Source organism: Haliotis rubra, unplaced genomic scaffold (assembly GCF_003918875.1).
Source record: "Haliotis rubra isolate DU_JTF1 unplaced genomic scaffold, ASM391887v1 Scf3, whole genome shotgun sequence".
NCBI classification, from domain to species: Eukaryota; Metazoa; Mollusca; class Gastropoda; order Lepetellida; family Haliotidae; genus Haliotis; species Haliotis rubra.
In genome coordinates, this window is record NW_025766968.1 from 8,077,069 (window position 1) to 8,101,841 (window position 24,773).

General features: G+C 39.1%; 1 protein-coding gene across 2 annotated transcripts in view; it reads right to left on the reverse strand.

Moving 5' to 3' along the window:
• Window positions 1-210: 210 nt before the first annotated feature.
• Window positions 211-24,773, reverse strand: part of LOC124282492 (lachesin-like) — a 59,723-nt gene continuing 35,160 nt past the window's right edge. The window contains exons 2-8 of one of the 2 annotated variants that reach the window (XM_046718504.1): window positions 16,379-16,488; window positions 14,044-14,248; window positions 8,547-8,702; window positions 7,630-7,758; window positions 4,308-4,595; window positions 3,323-3,520; window positions 211-2,003 (exon numbers count right to left, since the gene is read on the reverse strand). In XM_046718504.1, the coding sequence (XP_046574460.1) occupies window positions 1,882-2,003; window positions 3,323-3,520; window positions 4,308-4,595; window positions 7,630-7,758; window positions 8,547-8,702; window positions 14,044-14,248; window positions 16,379-16,488 (1,208 nt within the window). In that variant the 3' untranslated portion in view covers window positions 211-1,881. Of the gene's footprint in view, window positions 2,004-3,322; window positions 3,521-4,307; window positions 4,596-7,629; window positions 7,759-8,522; window positions 8,703-14,043; window positions 14,249-16,378; window positions 16,489-24,773 lie in introns of both variants that reach the window. The other variant, XM_046718503.1, reaches the window with a different exon arrangement.

Below are 24,773 nucleotides of genomic sequence, written 5' to 3' on the forward strand. Positions count from 1 at the left end.
ATTATAACTATATATACTTTAATACGCCACCATTTCCACGTTCTACACATGTGCTTGTTGTTTGTTATCAGTAAAATGTTTTCGTGTTATTTACGAACCAATGGTAAGAAAAGCACAACTGTTTCGCGCAGTGAATAATCAGTTACGCTCTTGTCCCTTGCCTGCTGTGATTATTCTATATGTACAACATATGATAACATGTGTATATAATGCAATTCATGATATATTCATATATAACCACAGAAAACTAAAGCAAACACAATAGATGAGACACATTAGAAAACCTCAACTCCCGAGTTCTTAAACTGTCACAATACAATGCCATAACGTGTTCACGAAGCTGGACTTGTACGTCCAGTCCTGGTACATAAGCCACACAGAGACAATGCACAATGTTTTTGTATATACACATATTCATTAAAATCAAAGTCAACGGTTTTAATGTTGAACTGTCATAATGTAACATTGAAAACTGATTATTTACCTCTTGTTAACAACAGTATTCTCAGTAAATATATGTGACGCCATCGGAGGAAACAGTTGGAAACAACGACAGACAAATGTACCAACATCAGTGTGTAATATATCAAGCAGCAGAGATATGGTTGTGACATACAGACAGGAACACAAGTTCACACACTTTCTTGTATGGTCTAAATCTAAATCATTAAGCAGGAACATGTTTTCAACTATTGACGTAAACATGAATATACAGATATTTTGAAGATCTAACAATAAGGTTATTCTGAAACAATGGCTTTTTATAATATATTGGCGAACCGTTATGAAAGGAGCAAAGCAGCTATCTACATATTCACCTGATACATATGCATAAAAATAACATTATTATAATTACAATGCGTCCATGTGACATGAAGCACCGACAACTTTTTCTGATCTCTGATGTACATGATGATTCTCATATGCACAAATAACTACTGTTGTTTCCATCAACACGAACATGTAACATTTATACAAATTCAACAGTTTTCAACATACATCTGTATTGTCATATATTTCACAGAACATGATAGGTGCAGTGTCCGCCACAACACTGGTAGTTTATGGTGAATCGTCTTACAGCAAAGGTCCAGAAAGTAGTTCTCATCTCAAGAGATCAAGTCCTCAACACACACGGGACACGTAGTGCAATCAGCGCATTGTGAAAAGTACACACATGATATTCGTGGAGCCAATACGTAAAGGATCATCCTAGTGTTTGGTCAGGCGTAACGCACGTAGCTCTTCAATATTGCCACATGCATCATACCTATTGGTGTTAACTGTGTCGTGGACACAGATTTGCAAACACGTAATTCTTTTGGTGATAAGCAGCAAACTCGGGGCCAGATAGTTGTTCAACATACGTGCTGGAATTTGTTTAGGTTGAACTGTTTGGCGATATGTTATCGTATATTGAAGTGAGAGGTTCTCAAGTTGAATTCAAAGATAAACATAGCAGTATGGCACTGCCCGTGCAGAAATGTGACCACTGATGACCGCCTCTTTGACGTCAGAACTTCTATAATGTATGCAGTATGAACGATCCAAATGACACATCATCAAACATATTATTTTTGCACAGGGTATCAGACATTTAAATGAGCTCATGTGGGTTTTATTCCTGTAAGAAGCCGATTTAATGTACGACCTTGTCTTTGCGATGATGTTATGTCATGTCTTGTTAAGCTTGTTCCCAATAGTTTTTAGTTATGTCTTTGGAGACATGCGTTGGAGTACACCATCCTTCCTAATGCGCAACTCACACGATGATTTCATTTTTATAACACATTCCGTTGAGCGATAGCGTCTTTTTTCCCATAATGCATCATTTCGTTAGCATTGACAGATGAGGGTAGTCAAATACATTCCAATGAAACATCATGAAACAACGACTCCCATGTGGTACAAAAATGTCAAGGTGTTGGTTATCACAAGGAATGAAATAAAGAACTGACAGCACGATCCAGCATTTTTCGACGCCAGTGTGTGACCGGAAGTGCCTGAAACAGACAGAACGTTTGGCATTAGTATTCTACCTTAACATCAGATCTGGAGTTTCCGCATGTAAAACCTGCAACCACTTTAACCTCCAAACCAAAATTAAAGGATTATACCACACAGTCGGCACGGAACTTGTGAAATTCCCAGTTAGTTAATGACCAATGCCAACACTTCCTCAAGTGGACTGAAGAACATTCTGGTTCGGAACAACATAACGATCAAAGAGGTGGTGAAATTGGGTTTTACGCCGTACTTGAGAATATTTCGCTCATATGACGACGTGCATGCGTGTGTTTGTGTATGTGCGGCTGCTTGTACTAGCCCAGACTGAAGCTGGTTTTATAGTGCTAGCCCACTGTGATACCATACCGCAGTGAAGCATGAATACCCCACTCAGACACATTATACTGACTCCGAGCCGACCAGTCCTTGTTGTACCCATTAATGCCGAGCGCCAGGCAGGGACCAACAAGTACCATATTTTAACGTGTTTTGGTATGACGCAGTCGGGGATCGAACCCGCGACCTTCCGCACTCCGGGCGGACGCTCTAACCACTACACCACGGAGGCGGTCAACGATCAAAGAGGACAAAAGATTAATTAAATGAAATATGATATTATGTAGGTGATTATGTGAATGAATAGTTGAAGACTTGGTGAAATAAACAGAATCGTTTCTGCTAAAAGCTACTGAAAATTATTCTTCGTTGATAAAGAACACATATATCCTCACTTTGATTTTCGAAATGTAAACGGACATCAATCAACAGTATCACAAAATTTCGTTCAGACCCTCTGTCCCAGATATTTTCTTTTAATGTTATCATAATACAAGATGGATTTTGTAACAAGTACAAAAGTGTAAGCGGGTGTTGATCATGATAAGACCTGACAAGGACTTCTTGCAACAATGAATGGACAAAACGAAAACGGAACTTGAAAGAGGTTCTGAGGGTACAAAAAAAGCAACAAAATTTTATGACCGCTTCTTTTAACATGAACGTTCCATTTGGTTATTTTCAGCATAATTTGAAAGAACAACCCTTAGGAATAAACCTTTGCCATATGTTCCCCGACTGGAAAATTATTCCACAAAGGATGCATTCACGAAATGACAAAACTGCAATAAATTGTACGAAATGATCTAAAGAAAACTAGGGCTATCGGCTACAGCTAGGCATGGAGCAAAACAACGGCTGATAGTTTGGGACAAGACAACAGCAAAACACCTACAAACAGGCAGGAAACTGCCCGTGCATAAGCCGTTGGAGACACTGCTGTGTTGCTGGGGTATAAGGGGGTCTGAATGCTGATTACCCGTGGGTATTTGGTCTGTCTGGATCTGTGTGGGTCGGGGGATGGTATTGGGCTGACTGATGACGGTATTCCCTGGGTTGGAGTCAACCTCAGGGGGATAGGTCCGAGTGTACTTCCAGCTGACCGTTGTAACATCTGACATTGACGGTGTGGTTGTCGGAGTCAGGGTTGTTGTCGGTCTCTTGGGATCTAAATGCTCTGAAATGTACAGGTCAGTAATTGCATCAGTTTGTCGCCACATCTTGAGAAACATTGGTTTACACCTGAGTGAGTGAGTACGTGAAGTATACAATATGCACAGAACATCATTGCAGACATTTCAAGGAAGCGACGCACATTAACGTTCTTGACACGTTGTGGTCATGAACAGAAAAGAGCCACAAGTTTTCAACGATTAACCTACATCAAAGATCCCACAAAGAATAATGGTAGTAACAATTTTTTTATTCCGTTTAGTATGAGGACATGACTAAACGATTTAACAAATCACGCGAACGAACCATTTAAATGTAAATTTTGGAAGTTTGGTTGTAAAAGTTAAAACAAACATACAGAGTTCTAAATTACACACACACACGCAAACACACACACAGATATGTATATATACATATATGGATAGATGGTTGGATGGAAAGATAGATAGACTATCATTGAACTGAAACAAGAAAGGCCATTAATATAATACAGTTCCATTTTATGGAAACCTAATGTACTGCAATATTAAATACTTAAAACGCAATATTAAAATGTCAGTAGATAATGGTTGCACTACCATTCTGATGTCAAATTATATGATTTTGGTCGTGTTTCGTATTCATGTTTCAACTTAGTGCACCAAACACTTATTATACTGTGAACTTACACGAACAAATTAACCCTCGATAGCTGTAAATTCGTAGTACAGTAAATGTATCATAACATTGATATTATTTAGAATCATGCAGTAAAAGATTAAGATCAATTTCCTGTATAGATGTCTCCTCACCATATAAGTTCATTCGTTCTTCATCTTGTCCGAGTCTGTTGGACGCCTTGCAGGTATAGTCTCCAAAATCCCTATAGTCCAAGTCCCGTATCCTTAAGCTGAGGATGATCATATGGTCTTCCTCAGCATATATTTCCACACGATATTTGAAACTGTTAGTTATCTGCACACCTTCTCTAGTCCATATAGTTATCTCCTGCGGGAAGGCTGTCACAATACACTCCAGGATCGTCTCCTTGCGCAGCGCTTGGCTAATTCTTTTGTTGGGCAACCGGATTTCAGGGGGGACTGAAAATAGGATTGTTACTAATTTATGAAATTGGCTTTGGATGAGTGCTTGTTGACTGGACAGTCGTACAGGTATAGCACACCTATAGGTTAGTTAACCTCGACCAGACAATTTGGGCAACAAGTTCGAACATTAAATGTCCCGAAGTAAGTGCCACCTGTCTTTTTTGACAAAACGTAGCAAGCATAGTGCTTCGATTCCAACTGCAGCGAATATAAGTCATGTTGAAGGTCAGTGTTGGACACGTGGACATGCTTCAAAGTACTCTTGGTATTCAAGAGACATTGCATCTGTCACCACACTGATTTCTTTAACGTTAAATTTTGCTCTAACTATTTCGAGTGTCTGGGGGGATTGGTGTTTGATTATTTGAGACCTTCAACTATTAACATATACGTTAATATTGCGTTGTTGCTAAACAAATTCCGACATTACTGGAACATTGCTAAAATGAAAGTAAAACCATTCCAAACATATTCAAATACTTTCCAAAGTTCATCGAATTCTCACATATACTAGTATGCAATTGAATGCACAATCCATCATGTCGAATCCCTACTGCAACTGTAGTCAGTCTGTGCAGAGGCCACTATCAGTACGGAATGTTTAACACATGCCAAGCAGCTTAGGTGAGTTTATTCCGACTTTACGATACAATGATAATTCCTTATGTGATCATGCATGGATTTGAAGTAATTACCACTTTAATGTTTTTGAAGCATTATCGAGTCACCTGGACCGACACCAACAAAGTGCAGTTAACACCAAATTGCAACATGCTTTACGTTGTCTCAGGTTAGGTAACGTCTCGATAGCTGGCTGCACGTGGAAGCATAATTGCCTTGTGCAAAAAGACGTTCAGCAAGTTCGCAGAATAAAGGGCACTAACTAGGTTTCCCATCTCGTTGGCAAGAACGAGTTACCAATGGCTCTTGAAAACAGCTGTCACACACCAACTTTGTGGGAACTCATGAAAAAAACTATCAAACTATCCAGCGGCATTGGAAGTATGAAGTGAAGAAGTTCATAGTTTAGCGAATATTTCTTCAAGGGACACCTGATCAACATGGCTGATTCCATTACAATTTTTGCTCTCTCCATAAGCCTGCGTGTCTTATGAATCATAACAAGATAACGTGATGGAAATGAAGAGCGTTTCCATTGATTATTCACAAAAGGGAATTTGAAGCTAAGTTTTGTTCCTGAACATGTGCACATTGTCTCTGAAAAGTTTCAAATGCTTTGTGAGTTTTACATTCACTTTATCTATTATCATTCAGCTCCTTGTCACCTCTTTAGTTTGATCAGCATTCTAGAAGTTGGTAAAATCACGTTGGCCATCCGGACCAGAATAGGCCCCAAGGTCCCCAGGTCCCCATGGTTAGAGCTCAATGCTAAGGCTTTGGTAAGTTTGATGGTTAATGTGGCTGATTGGTTGCCATCTTCTTCGAGAGGGTGTATAAATGCTGATGCTGCCAACATCCTTTTTGTCCAGTGTCGTCATGGTAATCTAGTAATATTATTGAATATGGTGTGGAACGGCTTTCATTCACCAACATCATCACATATGTACTGATCAGTTCAGTTTTCGTATGTGAAAGTATGTACACTCAAGGCATAGATTTATACCTTTTCTACATTCTAATTTCCTGAAACCGATAAACATAAAATAAATCATTGTCCAGAACCAGCTGATTTCAGTTATTGACACCGCATATGCCGAATAAATGTGTGGTTGAGAATTATGGCCGCAGCGGTGAAATGTTGATATGCATAAGTTATACAATATAAAAATAAATTCAATAAAATATGCACTTGAATCCTGATATGGATTGCATTGATTTGCATTCTTATCTTCTTTTATCGCATAATATATGAATTTCTGACTTGTGTGATAGAATAGGAAATAAAAGAATAAGTGGCTTCCAAGCAAATGTCGTTCAAGGTGAACATCATGTATCCATTTCACAAACGGTTGGGATGTAGTTTTGTGGTACTTTAATAGACACAATGCAACGTTCACTGAAATAAATTCTCATGTTAGGACACACTCTTATGAAGATGTACTGCTGATACGTACATAGAATTGAGTATTTTAGGCCATGTGTAACTGAAGGACTTCCAGTCATTTATTATGGCTCGATGGTCATCTTTAAATCTGATCTTGATCATTCCGACGAAACATGAACGACCAGTCTCCTATCTAGTTTCTCTTAAGGAAATTTGGATGTTATTTGGAAGTGTTAAGCGTTCTCGAAAATTCCAGGGGATCCGTTGTGAATTCGCTTGCAATTTCTGTATGCCATTGGCTTGAGATAGGTCATGTGTACATGTAGTAAACGATTGTCATATTATCATAACTGTCTTATGTGCAGGACGACCCGTGAAGGTCCGGGTTAAAGAATTGGCCTTCAGTAACCCATGCTTGTTGTAAGAGGCGACTAACGAGATCGGGTGGTCAGGCTCGCTGACTTCGTATCCTAATTTCGCAAACCGATGCTCATGCTGTTGACCACTGGATTGTCTGGTATATACTCGATTATTAACAGACCGCCGCCATATAGCTGGAATATTGCTGAGTGCGGCGTTAAACAACAAACCAACTAATCAACCCAGTGAATGGCAATTTGTATCCTTATTATAGCAAATGTTTCTCTTTTTTCGCGAAATTTATCCATCGATAACCTAAATGATTTTATTACTTTCATCAACTTCCTCGATATCTCGACAATCCCCAGACTGGTTCCCTCGACCACAGGCATCTGATGTCAAAGACGTCCATTGCCCATATACTCAACTAAACTGCTACACAAGCGCTCAGCTTAATATCCACTCGCGTGCTTTTGAAATTTTAAGAAACACATATGGCCAAAATGACAGATCGCTTCGCATAAAAGGGGTATGATGTACACACTAAAGAGACTGAAGTTTTAGTAAATTCATATATTACACATATACCTGCCAGTTATGACTTAAAAGCACACTTAAGAAAAATCAATACTACCATTACGACACCTGAGCAAAACTACTCACATTCAACTGCTACGTTGATGTGCCGATTTACGGCAGGAGGGACGCCATTGAACGCCACACATTCGTAGGTGCCTCCACAATATCGGCTAACGTTATGGATGATCAGCACTTCGCCGCTAACGCCGATCCCTGAAACATCGAAAAATAACTCACATCTTAACGTTTGAAGTTTATGGATTAAAAGATTCGTGAAGGCTTTCCGGAATAAAAGGCTCTTGGTCGCATGTGCAATGTAAATTGCGGTATTTGAACAAACATGTTTCATACAAAACGATCTATATCGAATACATCCAATTATAACTTTGAAGTTTCTTTTCCTAAAAGTTCAGTGTATATGGCTCAGAACAAGTTTGGAAATCTCTTACAAGGACATTTTCATAAACAACAATTATTGTGGTAGGACCTAGACATAAACTGCAACATATCAGTATGCAATAAAATCACAGCCTTCAACTTCTGATATTACCTATAGAACAGTTAAATACTCCAGGACTTATACATAAAACTTACATATAGTTTAATGCAAAAGTAATATAATATTTTCAATCATTATAGCTCATATTCTGCACCGCAATGCATACTAAGCCTAAACATAAAAAGTGCCGATGTGTGCCAAAAAGTATTAAATTGCCCTTGCCATATAAATATCGAACAATCAGTTTAACTGAGACAACTTAACTTCATTATTCTTATGTTCACAAATGTAACATGATTGTTCTCCTTGATTGATACGGATCAAGATTGTTTTTCAACTGTCATATTATCTTTTTCTGAAATCGGGATTTCTTGCATATAGATGCCATCGACATTTTTTATATATAGAAATGTAGCTTGATATGGACGCAGAAATAATAAAATGACTTGATGAGAAAACGCAACGCAAGATGTCTTACTATTAGTGCCAGGGCAGAACTCACTCTCTTTCTCTACGTCATCTTTCTCTAACGACTTGTGACGGTGCCACGTGACCGTTGGCATAGGGATACCCGTCACGTTACATACCAAGGTCACTGTATCCCCCTCCCTGGCCGTCACGTCATCAGATGACAACTTGTTAATAATTTCTGCTGGTACTGAAACAGGAGCGAATTACACACTACAAAATTACGAGCATGGATGCTTAAGAGGAGAAATTACATTAACATTCCTCTGCAATGGCGTTCCATATGTATATGGAATTATATGAATAACTGACTAAAAGTGTCATAGATCTAGGTGCTGATGATTGATTGTTGAGGAAACGATGACAAATGGAGGCGGAATGAAACGGCGATGCGGTAGCCTAACGGTAAAAGCGTTTGCTCGTCAAGCGGTTCGATTCTCTGGATGGGTAGAATATGTGAAGCCAAATTCCTGTGTCCCCCATCGTAATATTGCTTCAATATTGCTAAAAGCATTATTACCATAGTCACTGAAACGTACCTTCAGATAATGTCAGCGCTTCTTCTCAATATAGTTTCGGTAAATTTTCCTGCTTTAATCTTACGGACGAATCAGGTTTGTTTTGAAATTGCAATATCGACACCGAAGGGTATGATTCATGACATAGTTTATTACCCTCCCCAGGCATTAATTATTTGACCACCCTTACAATTTCCTCGTCTTTCATGTCTATGTACAAGCTACCACATGGGGAAACATACCCGGTACACAGTTCTTTACAAACATCAGATATACATGTAGGTGGTATCTAAGATATGAAACAGATAGGGATCAGGATCATCCTGTGCAGTTATAACGAAAGGAAACACGCTGGGAGGAATTATATGCCAAAAACGATGATGCTAAACCTGTACGCCAAGTTAAAAGTACTAGAACACAAAAACACGGTATCAAATATCTGTCATAGTGAAGCAGAACATAACTATGAATAAAATTATTGATAACAGTCAGCCTTATATTGCATAGTTCACACAAACAGGGGAAGTATAGGAAACAGACTAGCATCTTGGTTTATATCTGAGTATTAAACACACAGAACCTTCAACAGTGAACAGCGCAAGAATACATGGCGTCACAAATTATGTGACGTCATAGACAATTACAAGTAGTACTGCTTCACATGACTTCTATCAAAACAGTCGATAACACAGTCTTTGAATGATATTTTGAAGTGATACACATAAAGTGGGCATTGTATGGACGTCAACTTCTGCACTATGAGGAATACATTTCGGAGTATATTCTTACTCCTGTAATAAGCCCAACACGACATTTCGGAGTACAATGTCTCATAATTCCTTCATAACTCAGAAGTTGATATCCATAAATTTCCACATTTCCCCCTTTCTATAACACCTTTAATCCATTCGAAAACGTATTCACTTTCACACTGAATAGAAACTTTTAACTTCACTGAAAATACAGCTGACATTTAGATTATTCTTCTGTATCACAAGTGAGATCACTCTGGCCTTGAGCACAACTTAACATTTTATTTTGGATAGCTATTCTGTGTAACGTGCTTTCGTTTAAAAGAGAGAAAAAATTGTTTACGTGTAGTGACAAGAAAATTAACAAACTATGCGAGTCTAAATACAACCTTAGTCAGGCACAGAACCCCTCAACTCTATTTAAGTTCAGCTTAATTCCTACCCTTGCCACATAAAAACATAACCACTATAAACTGAAAATATTGAATGTCGATGTTTTCACGGTATAGCCATCGCGGAATTGACACATGGTCGCAGCTGATTAGCAATTAAAACTGATTGACACCACTCACGCCCTCTCAAAATGTCCCGAGTACAAGATAATTACCAACCCTAGGTTAACAATAACGGACAGGGAAGCCTTGACAAGACTCAAATGTAAATGACAAGTTAATGAAATTGGCTTGGAATGGCAACCTTCTCCCCATCAGCTATTCATAGGCCACAGTAGTCAAAATAAATTTCGTCGATCGGCTTGAATTCGTACAATGACCATGCTTACGGGTCGCGCTTCATTAATCTTGTCTCGTTGAATTTGTAAGTATGGAGCAACAGTGACTAGAATTAACTTAGAACTTCTCAGATCTGATAGAGTTTCATCCTTTGGATATGTATACCGATGCATGTGGATGGAGAGGAACTCAGTTCAGGGAGAGAGTTCATACACTGACAGCAAGCACTTGTATGATTTCGCATCCTGCCAGCTCCACTCACATACCTTTGAATAGCTCAAGGTAAACTAATAACCTCACATTATTTGACTAGACAATACGGCACTAGCGTTATAAACTTTTGAGAAGGCAAGGCTAGCGTGATATCCTTCTGTCAACTTTGGTCATCTTTGTATGACATGCAGTATCAGTCTTTGACAATTTATGACCATTTATCCGTCACGCTCGCCGAATTTTGTGATGACTTCATTTTGATCCGCTTTGTAACGAGCGCGTTGTGGCATCAGCTGTCCACATGTAGGTGTTTATGGCGCCTCTGGTCATTCAGATTAGCGTCACCAAGATGTGCTCGCGTGCGCTAATGCACGTTTGGCACACCAACGTGGCGAGTCTGTAACCCTTGTCAATTTGGGCTATTCCGTTCCACCCTCAACCACCACCACCACCAACAACAACAACAACAACAACAATACCACTACCACTACCACTACCCCCACCCGCGACTACCATCGCCTCCAAATATCTACTCAAACACACACACAGCCACACCACATGTACATGCACAATTACACATACACCCCACTCAGATATATATATTTTGTCAGAGGTGGTGCTTGACCCAACTAATGACTCACTGCCATGGTTGTTGAATCCTTCCCCTCTCTCTTACCCTCGGCGTATGTACAATAAAAGTCTAACCAAGACATGAAAGCTTTTCCCATCACCTACTTTCTGAGTAGGCAGGGGACACTTGACAGTTGCACCACGTCTGAGTAGTGCACACTTACGGCGGGAAATACATTTGATTCGCTGTACTTGCTGTGACATGTGTTGAGAGGATTCGGGAACTGTTTCAGAATTGGGTAACCACCCATTCCGTTAGACAATATTGGATAATTTACAATGACTATAAGGTCTATTACGTTGGTAAACCTAACATCTCACACAGTATTGCAAGTGTAGCCCAACTGAACACATTCCTGTTGACAACGTACGTCACAAATGTATCAGTTGTTTTAATATACACTAGACTACCGTTGTAACGACTGACTGACTGACTGAGTTTGGTTTTACGCCGCTTTTAGCAATATTCCAGCAACATCACGGCGTGGGACACCAGAAATGGGCTTCACACGTTGTACCCATGTGGGGATTCGAACCCGGGTCTTCGGCATGACGAGCCAACGCTTGAACCACTAGGCTACCCCACCGCCCCCGTTATAACGAATTCAAAGGGACCATTACTATGAGGGATAACCGTAGTTGACTAATACATGCAAGTGGCAAGGACACGAAATCACAGTTCGTTATATCCGTCAGTTCCTCACAACATGTCGGAGTAAACGACAATAACATTGTTTCTAACCTAAGAATGATCAAGCCATCACGCTTGGCCTGGAAAACACTTTTCCGTTGATGGTTGGTACATCACGATTGTAACATCATCGACCTGTGTCACTTTGCAAGTCAACCTAACCGAGAGGACTGAAATACGTTCAGGTTCCAACTCCGCAGCTCAAAGTATAATGCGGAAACGGGTGGTTCAGGCATCTGAGGTACCATGACTGCTGTGTAGTGTTGCGTCCCTTCCATCCTGCAGGAACCTACGACTGTGGGTTTAATTCCTAAATTAGTTTCTGGGTATATCAGCACTATACCCGTCCTCCTAGGTTACACGTAAGTGGTGAACATCTGCCACATCAACAATCCAGTGGTCAACAGCATGAGCATCGATCTGCGTAATTAGGATACGAAGTCAGCGAGCCTGACCACCCGATCTCGTTAGTCGCCTCTTACGACAGGCATGAGTGAGTGAGTTTAGTTTTACGCCACACTCAGCAATATTCCACCTATATGGCGGCGGTCTGTACATAAACGAGTCTAGACCAGACAATCCAGTGATCAACAGTATGAGCATCGATCTACGATATTGGGACACGATGACATGTGTCAACCAAGTCAGCGAGCCTGACCACCCGATCCCGTTAGTCGCCTCTTACAACAAGCATGGGTTACTGAAGATCAATTCTAACCCGAATCTTAACGGGTTGATGACCGTCTCGGAGTTTCGTGCAACAGTGAACGGAAATGCCGTGATATAACTGGAATACCGCTCAAAGCGGCTTCAAACCCAACTCACTCACTCACTCATTTATTACAAAGGGAATCGTTCACGAAGTAATGATCTTTTGCCAAAGGACTAATCAGTCTCTTCCTACATCGCCCACTACTAACCTCATTACGCACGTCGTTTTTGTCAAGAGCTGCTCACACTCCCATGCTATCAATAGAAGGTCGTGATTTAATCTGCTGCCGTGTTGCTAAACATCAGTTTAATTATTGACGAGGAACCTAATTGAATATTGCACGTACACGACATCAACAAAGAAAGTGATCCACGACCGGTTAGTACTTACCATTCCGTACTAGTGACACTGTCAGGCCCAACCTGCGCACTCCAACCAAACTCGTGCAGGTCAAATGGTTAAGTTAACTACGACCCATCTTGACGTGAAGAAAGATTTTTGATTGGAAAAATATAACTTAAAAAGGTGTACAATTTAGCTTTTTAGTAGGTCACTTTGCTTCTTCCTCCTTACCTTTCCGCAATATACATACACTACATGATGCTTTTCTCAAGCAGATGTATTACTGTTACGTCCTACATGCTAGTTCAAGACTGATCCAAGGGGAATTTCATGGAATGGTTTTCTTTACGAGGTCATGTGAGGCGATGGGGAAATGGCTTGAACCTAGTGTTCTAGATTACACTTGTATCGGAAAGTGCGTATGCGTACGCTCGAGCTGCAAGCTGCCTGTACTAGTCGAACTATTACCGAATTCGTACTGATATCTCAATGAGAGGTTAACATGGATGCTCATTCAGATAATGGGACCAAACCTCATTTTGTCCCCTTAATACTGAGCACCAGATACAGTTAGAACATGCACCATCTTTCAACGTCAATTGGTATGACTACCCATACAGATCCGGGTTAGAATTGATCTTCAGTAACCCATGCTTGTCGTAAGTGGCGACTATCGGGATCGGGCTCGCTGACTTGGTTGACACATGTCATCGTATCCCAACTGTGTAGATCGATGCTCATGATGTTGATCATTGGATTGTCTGGTCAAGACTCTATTATTGACAGCCCACCGCCATATAGCTGGAATATTGCTGAAGGCGGCGTTAAACAACAAACCAACCAACTACACATTGGTATGACGCATCAATGCCCAGAACCACAGACCTTCCACTCACCGCAGTTCATATACTCACGTACATACAACATGTCACTTCATCTCACCTTGTACTTTAAGATTCACGGTCTTAATTTTCACCGGACTTGTATTGACCTGACAGTTGTAAATCCCCTGATCGTTGTGCCTCACAGTTCTGATATGCAAATTCCAGTCTGTAGTATAGGGTCTCTCAACGCTTAAACGTTCATCATCAATGATCCGTCGATCTTCAAAGGTCAAAAGCGTTGACCACTGGTCAGTCCATACAACCTGAAAGACACAAAAAAGTCGTCCATGTTGCAAGTATGACGCATATGATAAAGCCACAATGCCCTTCAAGACGCTGTTTGTGTTGTTGCATCTCGGTCGATAGCTGAGAAAAATCGTTCAGGTCACCTTTGGGGCCCTATGTATCAAAGCTATCAGTTGCTTGTCGAGGGTTGTCTAATTGGACACCGATGGATATTAGGTTTCGTCTGATCTTTTCAACTACATGAAAGCACAACATAATGTCTTGGTTTCTTGAAAATCTCATATCATAATGAGAAAAAAGAGTGTTGTGCATGCATATATGTAAACAAGTTTATGAGTGATCTTTTAAGATGTAAAATCGAAACTGGAACACAACCAACATAAACATGTACATGATCATAAAAAATTATATATCCGTTAAAAGAAGAGGCCATGAATTGGTAATGTTACAAGGTTTTCGCGAAAAGCGTATCCTGCTCCACAGGTAGAACACATCATTTACTACTTCGATATGATGCGAGGCATTCATGTACGTCATTCCTTAGCTGAAAGATCATCTGACCTTGTCCTACCACAGGACACGCACTAAAAGCATATTCTTGGCTAGGGGTGTTGTCGGGGATATTTGCCAGAATTGTGTCTCGGTCATTGCCTGAAGACCAGAAAGTCACGTTTTCTTTGAAAGATTTTTTTTCACTAAACGTTACATTCAGGTCATCTTATATGTCGACAACTTGTCGCCAGGTCCTTTGGTTGTCTTTTAAAACATTTAACCTGTACGATTCAGGTACCGTCAGGTGAAAGTTAAAAATGCCATGGAACAAATGTTCATTTACCAAAGAAACAAGAGAGTCGCAAACAGCACATGTTCTTCAGAACATTACCGAACGTCGACACAAAATAGATCCACAGATATAAATCTTGGTCCGCACATTGAGTATAGTCTTACAAAGTTTCAGCAAATGGGAAGACTCTTACGAAATAAGATAAGACGAATAGTTTCATGTTTCCGTGTGGTGACTGACCTGTGTGTATTTGCAAAGCGATGCGTCTATAAATGGATGTGACCAACTAACCAACGACAACCCCCACCCTCGTATTCCCCTCTCCTCCACCCACCACAGCACGCACACAGACATACACAAAAGAAACCAGGACTCAAGGCAAAGGTAAGTATGTGTACATTAATTGATAGAGCAGAACCCTGATCAGTTACCATATACCTTACATGCCCAATACTTGTCAGCGTCGCCACGGAAGATATTATGTCTCTTGCTTGTCATCTTAAACACGTTGAAAGGGTGTTTTGTTGACTCAACATTGCACCTGCGGCTCTATCTTGATTGCTTTCCGTTACCCGTTACATATGAATCCTTGCTTGGCGCCAAACTCTAATTTCACAGGTCTAACCTTTACTCTAAAAGACGGCCATACGGTCCAGCGTGCGAACGTTAATCAAAGGTGGGCCACTCGAGATTGAAGGCTGGGGGCTGGTCACCGCTAGTGGCTAATGTATCAGTTCACGTGCAGTTTATGCTTACCAACATTAAAAACGTAGCTTCACAAAATGTTTGACAAGTTAGGTGTGTGTGTGCGTGCGTGCGTGCGTGCGTGCTCACATGTGTGTGTATGGCGCGCAATTTCGCTCAATTCATAAGTGTTTCTAGCTTGATCTAATGTCTTCATCGAATGATGACCGTCAACAAATACACAGAGATTCCTAAAAGGGACTCCGACCAATTTAAAGTGCAGGTCTAGACGTTGTAATGTCAGATACCTGGAGGATATTGACATTCCAATCACCTATTCTAGGACGTGCCATAATTTCCGCAGTTCATATTACATATTTGGTGTGGGTCACTGGATGTCCAGTTTTCCAAAGCGCTGGGAGTATCGCGTCTCTTGGACATGTCAGGAGCTATAAAGAGTTCGAATCCCACATCAATAAGAAACATGAGAGTCGTATGTTTCCTCTGAATGATATAACTCCACAATAACTCCACAATCGGTGTCCCATTCCATTGGTTGTTCTTCCAGCACTGAGCTCATACGCGAGGGCGAAATCGTACAATAGTGGCCACGCTTTCATAATAATCAGAGTTGCTACTTTGAACAAGAGTTGTCAGTCTATTAAAGCAAGAGACATACCTGATGTTGACCCAGAAATTTCACAGAACAAGGCAAAATGGCAGTAGTACCCTGCTTGACGGTGACGTTTACCATGGGGACGTCAAAACTTGGCTCAAACGTCACGGCATCTGTAAAATGGAACACAGGAAGGGATGTAAAACAAGTTGCTACTTCAGAATATTCTCCTTGTCATAAAGGTGTAAGACAAGACGTTTTTCTTTATTTCTTAATGATATTGTGAAGGTTTAGTTTGGTTGTTGTTTAACGCAGCACTCAGCAATATTCTAGTTATATGGCGGCAATCTGTAAATTATCCAGACAACCCAGTGATCAACAGCATGAGCATCGATCTACGCAATTGGGATACGTACGCAATTGGAATACGATGACCCGTGTCAACCAAGTCAGCGAGCCTGACCACCCGATCCCGTTAGTCGTCTCTTGCGACAAGCACGGGTTGCTGAATTCTAACCCGTATGTTCACGGGTTTCTTGTAAAGGGGTTATTGTATGTGATAAAGAGCTATGTATATATTCGAAGTCTTTTTCATTGTTATACACGGGTGATACTGTCATATAACATGTAAAAATTATCTCCAGGAACTGTTGGGTGTATTTAGTGAATATTGAAACTAAGTATCAGCGTTGACAAATACAATGTCCTTATATTCAATGACAATGAAAGGGAATATGGAAATAATCTTAAAATAAGCATTTACTTTCAGAATATAGATGGATATAAATGAAGAGGTATCATATTTGGTAGGAAATGTTCTTTTACATCCGCTAGAAAAGCATCATGTGAGAAGAGTCTCCAGAGCCAGATATTATGATTGATACATCACCTGTCAATTAAAACTATTTGGTACAGTTGTAAATTAAACTGAACGTAGGGCTCTGAAATATGGGCGTGTGGAATCCAAAATCTAATTGGAAATATCCATCTAACGTTCCTAAGAGAACTGCTGGGTGTTAAGAATAAAGCTCCCCGATATATCCTGTATGCTGAGACTGAGCACAAACCTTTGTATTGAAAAAAAAAATACAGAAAAAACACACAAAATTATGTAGTAGTCTATGGCATTTATTTTTTTACTGCATCAACCATGTCGTACAAAAATATATTAATCTCTTGTATGAGTGACATTTAAATGGGAAATAATGATACATGAGTAAATCCGTTTTGAGAGAACTGAGAATAGATAATACATATTGTAAGAAAAGCTGTATAAATCAAGGACAAACTGGTTGAACAACTTCTTTACTCGAGTGATGCGACGCTTCGATAAAGATTCTTGTATCGTTGTCAAGCAAGGATTCAAGTATCTGTATCAAAACGTCGCCTCATCCGAATAACGAAGTTGTTCATCCAAAAAGTTTGTTCTCTTCTGATTCACCAACTTCTAAATATGCCACTCAAAGAAGAATAGTCGTGTATAGATCTTTATATACATAAAAGCAGATATAGAATCATCTTCGAAAGGCAGCTTTGAAAAGAACTATGAAAAAAAAAGAAATTTGATATGTAAATTGTATTTACAATATTTGTCAAGTAAATGCAAATTTAGTTTGACCCAGTTTAGACTTTCCTATCACAGTCTGCCGATTGAGGCCGGTAGATAGTACAAATTTAACACAATGCAATTTCTGTATGTAAAATGATATTGCAGATGAATACTATTATCTGTTTAACTGTCAGTATCTTAATGAATTCAGAAAGATATTACTCCCAAAACATTATACTCAGAAACCAACTGTATTCAAAATGATTTGTTTAATTCAATACAATGTTTCACTTTTGATGAACCTCATGTCGCTCAATTATTTGGCAATTAATGTAGAAATATTGCATACTGAATACTGCATTGACTTCAGATTCTGTTAACTCCTCATTATGTTATATTATTATTATAGGATATTTATATAGCGCACATATCCAGGCAACTAGTGCATGCTCAAGGCACTGGTACTTTCCCTCGATCATTGGATGTCAGTTTATTACGATTGTAATAATCATTCGAATTAAATAATATAGAATATCATAACTAATCTGTTGTAGATTAATGTCGCGTGTTGCAATAATGCATGTAAGTCATACTGAATATGGATGTAAATATATTTGTGAACGATTATGCATCTATTGATATAATCGTTATTACACTATTTGTATCTATTATTTGTATTTATTTTTTTAACAGTCGAACGCAAGCAAAGAAGGGAGTGGGGGAGGGGGATATTTGATTTCAATCTTATCCACTAGTCTACGACTTTTTGATAATTTGAAGCCTGTTTACTTAATCGATTCTGATGGGATAAAGATAGAAATTAGGTCGTATATGTAGCATCATTTTCTCAATAAAGTTCCTCGGCTACATCAGATTTTTTATTTGTTTTTGGTTGTTGTTATTTTGGTTGTTTTTGTTGTTGTTGTTTTTTTCCACTGAATCCGTTTATGCTGCTTTCAAAGTGTAAAACAAACGTTAAATATTTTCTCTTTCAACATGCTCATAGTAAATAATTCCAAAGATTTGATAATACTTATACGTTTAAGGGATTATTCTTTCCAGGTCAATGCTATTGACGTTTTTGGTCCCAACCACTTGCTGTTTCATTTTAAATGCGTATATGGAACTACGGTTATGACGAACTAACATGAGTGATCCCTTTGAGTGTGTTACAGCCGTAACTTACTGCATCAAATATTATTGGCTGTTCATGATAATACAGTATACAAATATAGCAGATCACTTGAATGTTAACATGCTAAGTAACACTTTGATCATGATGCTCCTCTTTCAGAAAATCCATTCAGCAGATTAAAGAGATTAATAATGACCCATGACATATATACAAAGTGATGTCTCATCTTGTAGGTAATCGTCAGCATATGTCAGATCAAGAAGGATCAAATTACCAACCACCTTGACCGAAGGAGTCAAGTGGGTAAATTTAGTTTTACGCCGCACTCACCAATATTCCAGCTGTATGGCGGCGGTCTGTAAATAATCGATTCTGGACCAGACAATCCAGTGATCCACAGCATGAGCATCGATCTATGCATTTGGGATACGATGACATGTGTCAACCAAGTCAGCTAGCCTGACCACCCAATCCCGTTAGTCGCCTCTTACGACAAGCATGGGTTACTGAAGATCAATTCTAACCCGGATCTTCACGGGTTCTTGACCAACGGAGATGCGTACAATTGTCACCAGAGCAATGTGCTGTGAAGGCGAATGCAAAGAATACCAACGGGTGTGTTGTCCAAGAGACGCATCGGAGGCGTTGAGCTTTAAGGAGGAGGGTGATCGATGTATTTAAGACGTCAACGCCAGAGATTACTCAGCCTCAGATAAGATATTCCACTTCGCGTCAAATGTAAAACAGTGTCAAACTCTGTATGAATGAATCACTTAGTGTACCACTACGTATTCCCTCTTTGGAACAATCGTAAGTACTCAGCTGATCTGAGAGGTCCAGTTAATAAAACCATTTGCTGACCAACATGCCATCGGTTATTGCATGTATGCGTCTCAATGTATCAATACAGTGTTTATACCTATACGGCGAACACAAGAAACCCTATGGTGTCTGTTTTGAGGTATGGGAAACGTTCAGCTACATCCATGTATCACGTTCATCGAGGGTGGCAGGGAGGGGCAGTATCCAGACATTCCACCCTGTCATTATGGTTGATTCTGTCTGAATCCACCAGTCATCAATGGCTTTTACGAGAACAGTTCACGATAAGAAAACAATGAATTTATACCCACACACAATAATTGGGGAAAGAACTACTCTTGTAATCGATCAGCGGATTTCCTTAAGTAGGTATTTAGTAATAGGTGGCGTTCCCTTGAGAGCAATGCGTGTGTTTATGCAAAGGGGAATCGACATGGGACATATGTACAACCGTCAATCAACGTCAGAAATACGTTTCAGTTCTCATTTTCTATTTGGCAGACATGTCATTGGCAATAACGTATGATAATAATCAGATTCATTCTTTAATACGTTTCAAATACTGTGAGTTGGGCTTGATGGAGAGCTGGAGGAATGTTTAATGCTTCTAAGCTTCGACTAGGGGTCTGCGTTTTCTTGGCCAGTATCATGGGATTCGTGAGTAATCATGCAAAAACTCACACGTTTGTTCGGTTGTGGAATATATTTGGCAATGTTTGATATTTCATGGTATCTATATTTGGGTTTCATTTGAAATATCGTTACTTCCACTTGATGGTGATTCTCTGAAGGAAATGCTTTCTGAGTGAGACTTGAACATTGATGTAACATGTAAACATGCGATGTTCATGATAAAAGTGTGGCATGTAATGCTCTAAAGATCGATGGATGGTTGGACATGTCCAACTGATGTCTGTGCATGGTTTTGTTTTTTGAAAAATTACTTTTGGAGGGTTTTGTAGTCTCAACAACGTCAGATAGTTATAAAAAACAACATGGTAATCATTGTACACTGGAATCGTTTTCAACTTAACCATCGCGTTATTCCAATGATGTTCTGTTTGAAACAATATACAAAACATCAACCCGAAAACATCATCAAATTGTGTTTGTGATCCATGAAATGATGTATGAAATGCTCAAACAGGTATCCGTGTATATCCGTGTATCCTATTTCAACAGTATGCATTTGTAATGATAATATCAGTCTTTACTTTATGTCTACAGTCGTAGATGAACACTTCCAAAGCTCACGAATTGACTCGGGATTGACGTACACGTCGTATTATTAAAGCTATTTAGTTATCGGCGAGAGCATTTTGAGTGTTCTGCATGTTACGACAATCCGAAATTACGCCACAGCGTGTTCAATTACATGCTTGGCAGTGTTTTACATTGTTTAATACATTTTGCAATAATGTGTAAAACATGTTGCTTTATATTTTATAATATATTTTCATTTACTATGGTTAAAAAGCTGCTTGCAACTGTCACTGTTCTATCACGGAAATAAACCATCTGCCTTCAGTGACAGAAAAGGCCAAAGAAAAGGATTACTCTCAATTTTGTTGATTTTGTGTCAATAAACTGTCATCCCAAATAATTCCTTCAGCAAAAAAGCCGAGCTTTCTGTCTAATAACGCGATGATAAATGGCTCACAATTTCACTGTTTTATTGAAATGAACACATTCTGAGAAAGCATCTTAAAGCACTTGGTAATCAAGTCAGTGTAGGTGACAAGTTGGTTTTTAATTAATTCAGTCGAATTGTCCCGTCTGACGTGGGACGAAGCTCTCACCGTGATACTTTTAAAATGATTTTGATGAAGTATCAGAAAAACGGCATTTACATCAAGTAGAGTGACATGAACCAAATTGATGTCTTAGCAATTAAAAAAACCCAGAAAATATTATTTTAAAATACAATACACATTCATGTCCTTGTAGTCATATTATTGTACACATACGTTGAACACTTTGACACGTCATATCCCTTCTTTCTAAATATTGTGTAAAATATTCAAATTAATTCTCATTACTGACAAACAAAATTACAATTAATATGAAATATCTACTGTAAAGAGAAACATCAGAATATTTATTAAATATTGTGCTAATAGGGCAAAAACAAAACTCAGTAGGGATGCATTTTTGGCTTTGATCACCAGTTCAAGATAAAAACACAAATGACATCACCGTTGAGTCCCTTGGCTGGCGAGTGTATGGTATGCAATATCGCAACTCATCACTAGTTTTACAATAAACATGGTATGGAGTTGTGGACTTGACTGATTCAGAATATATATATGAATAATGGATTGAAGTCATCACCGAGCATGACTCATACAAATGCAAATCTAATAGCTAAAGATGGTATTGACTTTCAGTTATACACAGAGAGACACGATAAATAAATTCGATGTCAGTGAACAAAAACATGATTGCTGTGGAGTCTTTGTGTTTAAAATACAATATAATGTCCCGCCGAGGAAGAATGTTTAGGATATTTGAAAGGAGGTTTGATTTGTGGGTATGTACTTGGTGTCATGTCTGAATTTTCAAAGATGAATGGTTATAGGGGGCACAGGTTGCTCCGCAGTTAGATGCCCGGGTTGGGCCCCTTAGATGCACCAAAAACCTATGATTGTCAGAATTCTGGTTCGTTTTACGAAAGAGGTAAACATCTGACATCTACGTCACATCGGGCTTTCCGCCGATATGAAGGTTCTGGAAGGTTGTCAAAGACGGCGGTTACTCTGTCACTATCGTTGTATATACTTGTTTTTATTTCACTTTTTCTGTCATTTAGTACAGTGAAAGTACAGTGAATAGTTGTAGATATGATCACATTAATTCACATGTGCATACATGTATATCAAACCTTTCCCCCTGATTGTCCATTCCGATACTGGACCATTTTCACTACGTACTTCACACCATTCTGTTTTTTCCTTTAGAACAGGCTTGTGAAGCAAATTTATATTTTATGCCATGTATGGTTTATGGAACAGTGCAGAGAGCTTAAATCACTGTAGACATGACTGATGGTAGATGTAGTGGTACTGAAGCTATAAAAGAACGATGACGTTGTTGATAGACTGAGTTGGGTTTTACGCTGCTTTTAGCAATATTGCAGCAATATCACGGCGGGGAACACCAGAAGTGTGCTTCACGCATTATACCCCTGTTGGAAATCGGACAAGGGCCTTCAGTGAACGAACGAACGCTTAAACCACTAGGCTACCCCACCGCCCCTCGTTGTTGATAGAAACACGAATCTTCATTATGTAAACATTCAAATATATAAAACTTGTTTAAAGTCAGATTCTGGTCATTGATTTTTATATTACCATTTTGAATGTTGAAAATTGTCCAAACAGCTCCAGAGGAATGATTGCTTACGACGTTTTGCCTAAGGTACCGATTTGTTAGTTTGTTATATTGGACATATTTAAGAATGCCTTTTGAAAACTACTACATCATTGCATTTATTCTACAGAACAATAAATCATCAATATGACTGAATGTTTAGTTTGTAATGGCAAAGTGACTGGTGTTATATTTCTATACACTATCGAAGTATAAATATTTCATGTCAGAATCTAATTGCCCTTCTTTGGTCCAAATGTCTTTTTATCTGATAATGTGGGATGAAGTATAATGGCATCTCACATTTTATCATTGTCTGTTATTTGCCATTTATAGGCATACACATTTTGATAAGATCCTGCGTACAAGAAAACAGCCAATGCAAAGTCTCATTTGTCATATCGATAAGGAGACTTTGCAAAGACAACAGGACGCCACGTCAATACCCGGGACAGACAAAACAAAAAAGCTGCGTATGACATCACTTGTAGAGTCCAATACAATTAATTTCGAAAGAAGCTTAACGATCGTGTCGGATTCGTGGCAAAAAGGCAAGTGAATTCAATGTTTTTGATACATCGGATAGGCCCTGTCTATATTTGGGATCAGCAAAAGTAATTAAGTGCTGATGTGTTCACAACAACAAAGACTATCGAGACGGGTATTTACAAGACACTCTGTGATTTCCGCAAACGTGCTTACTGTATCTGCGGTGCCTTAACTCAGAGCCAGTTGTCACAATCCCCCGATCCTTGCTCGTGCCACTGTTAGCAATGGCTGAGTCTGATCCGAATCCCGATTATGGTTATCGTGTAGAAACTCAAAGCAACGTGAATACTCATTCTCCTGTGCTTGTAGCCATCCACTGACGTTTACTGTTCGTTAGCGAACATACTGGAGAACACGGCACCACAATACTTACAACATTTACTCTTTCAGTCCGACACAGACTGACTCAGAAGTCATTGTTATGTTAATGCTCTTTAGACGTTAAAATCACATTATTAATTAAAGACAAAACACGAAGCTATCTGGTATTGCAATGAAAATCGATTGCATTTACCATCATTAATGGAAAAAGAGGAGTATTTTTGATATTCCATATCTGTATCGATTGAACGAAATAATTCATAAGCTAAAATTACATCGTCTCTTCCCATGACAAATATATGATATACATCTACGCCTGACAAAATCACTGGCCAGCGTTCTTGGGAGTTATTCATGCATGGTTCGAGACTATTAACTTTAGCCACGATAATGTTATATAATCTATTATTCATAGAATAATAGAAAAGGGTTTTAAGTTACGATATTTACATGATGTTATTAGATGTTCTGATATGTTTTGATTGATTCTTGACGACACATATCTATGAAACGATGATGTCACTATTGATTGTCTGTATAAGGCAATACAGTGCTGTTTGGGCAACGGATGCATTATTCACGTGTGTTGAGACATTATTGAGTTTTCGTTTCATGCTATGGTTATTATCAAGAAGAAAACCAGTTTTCTTACGCAGTTGGAGAATTATGCGCGTTCAGGCTTGGTATTCTAGTGTTGGTATTTCGTAATGTTC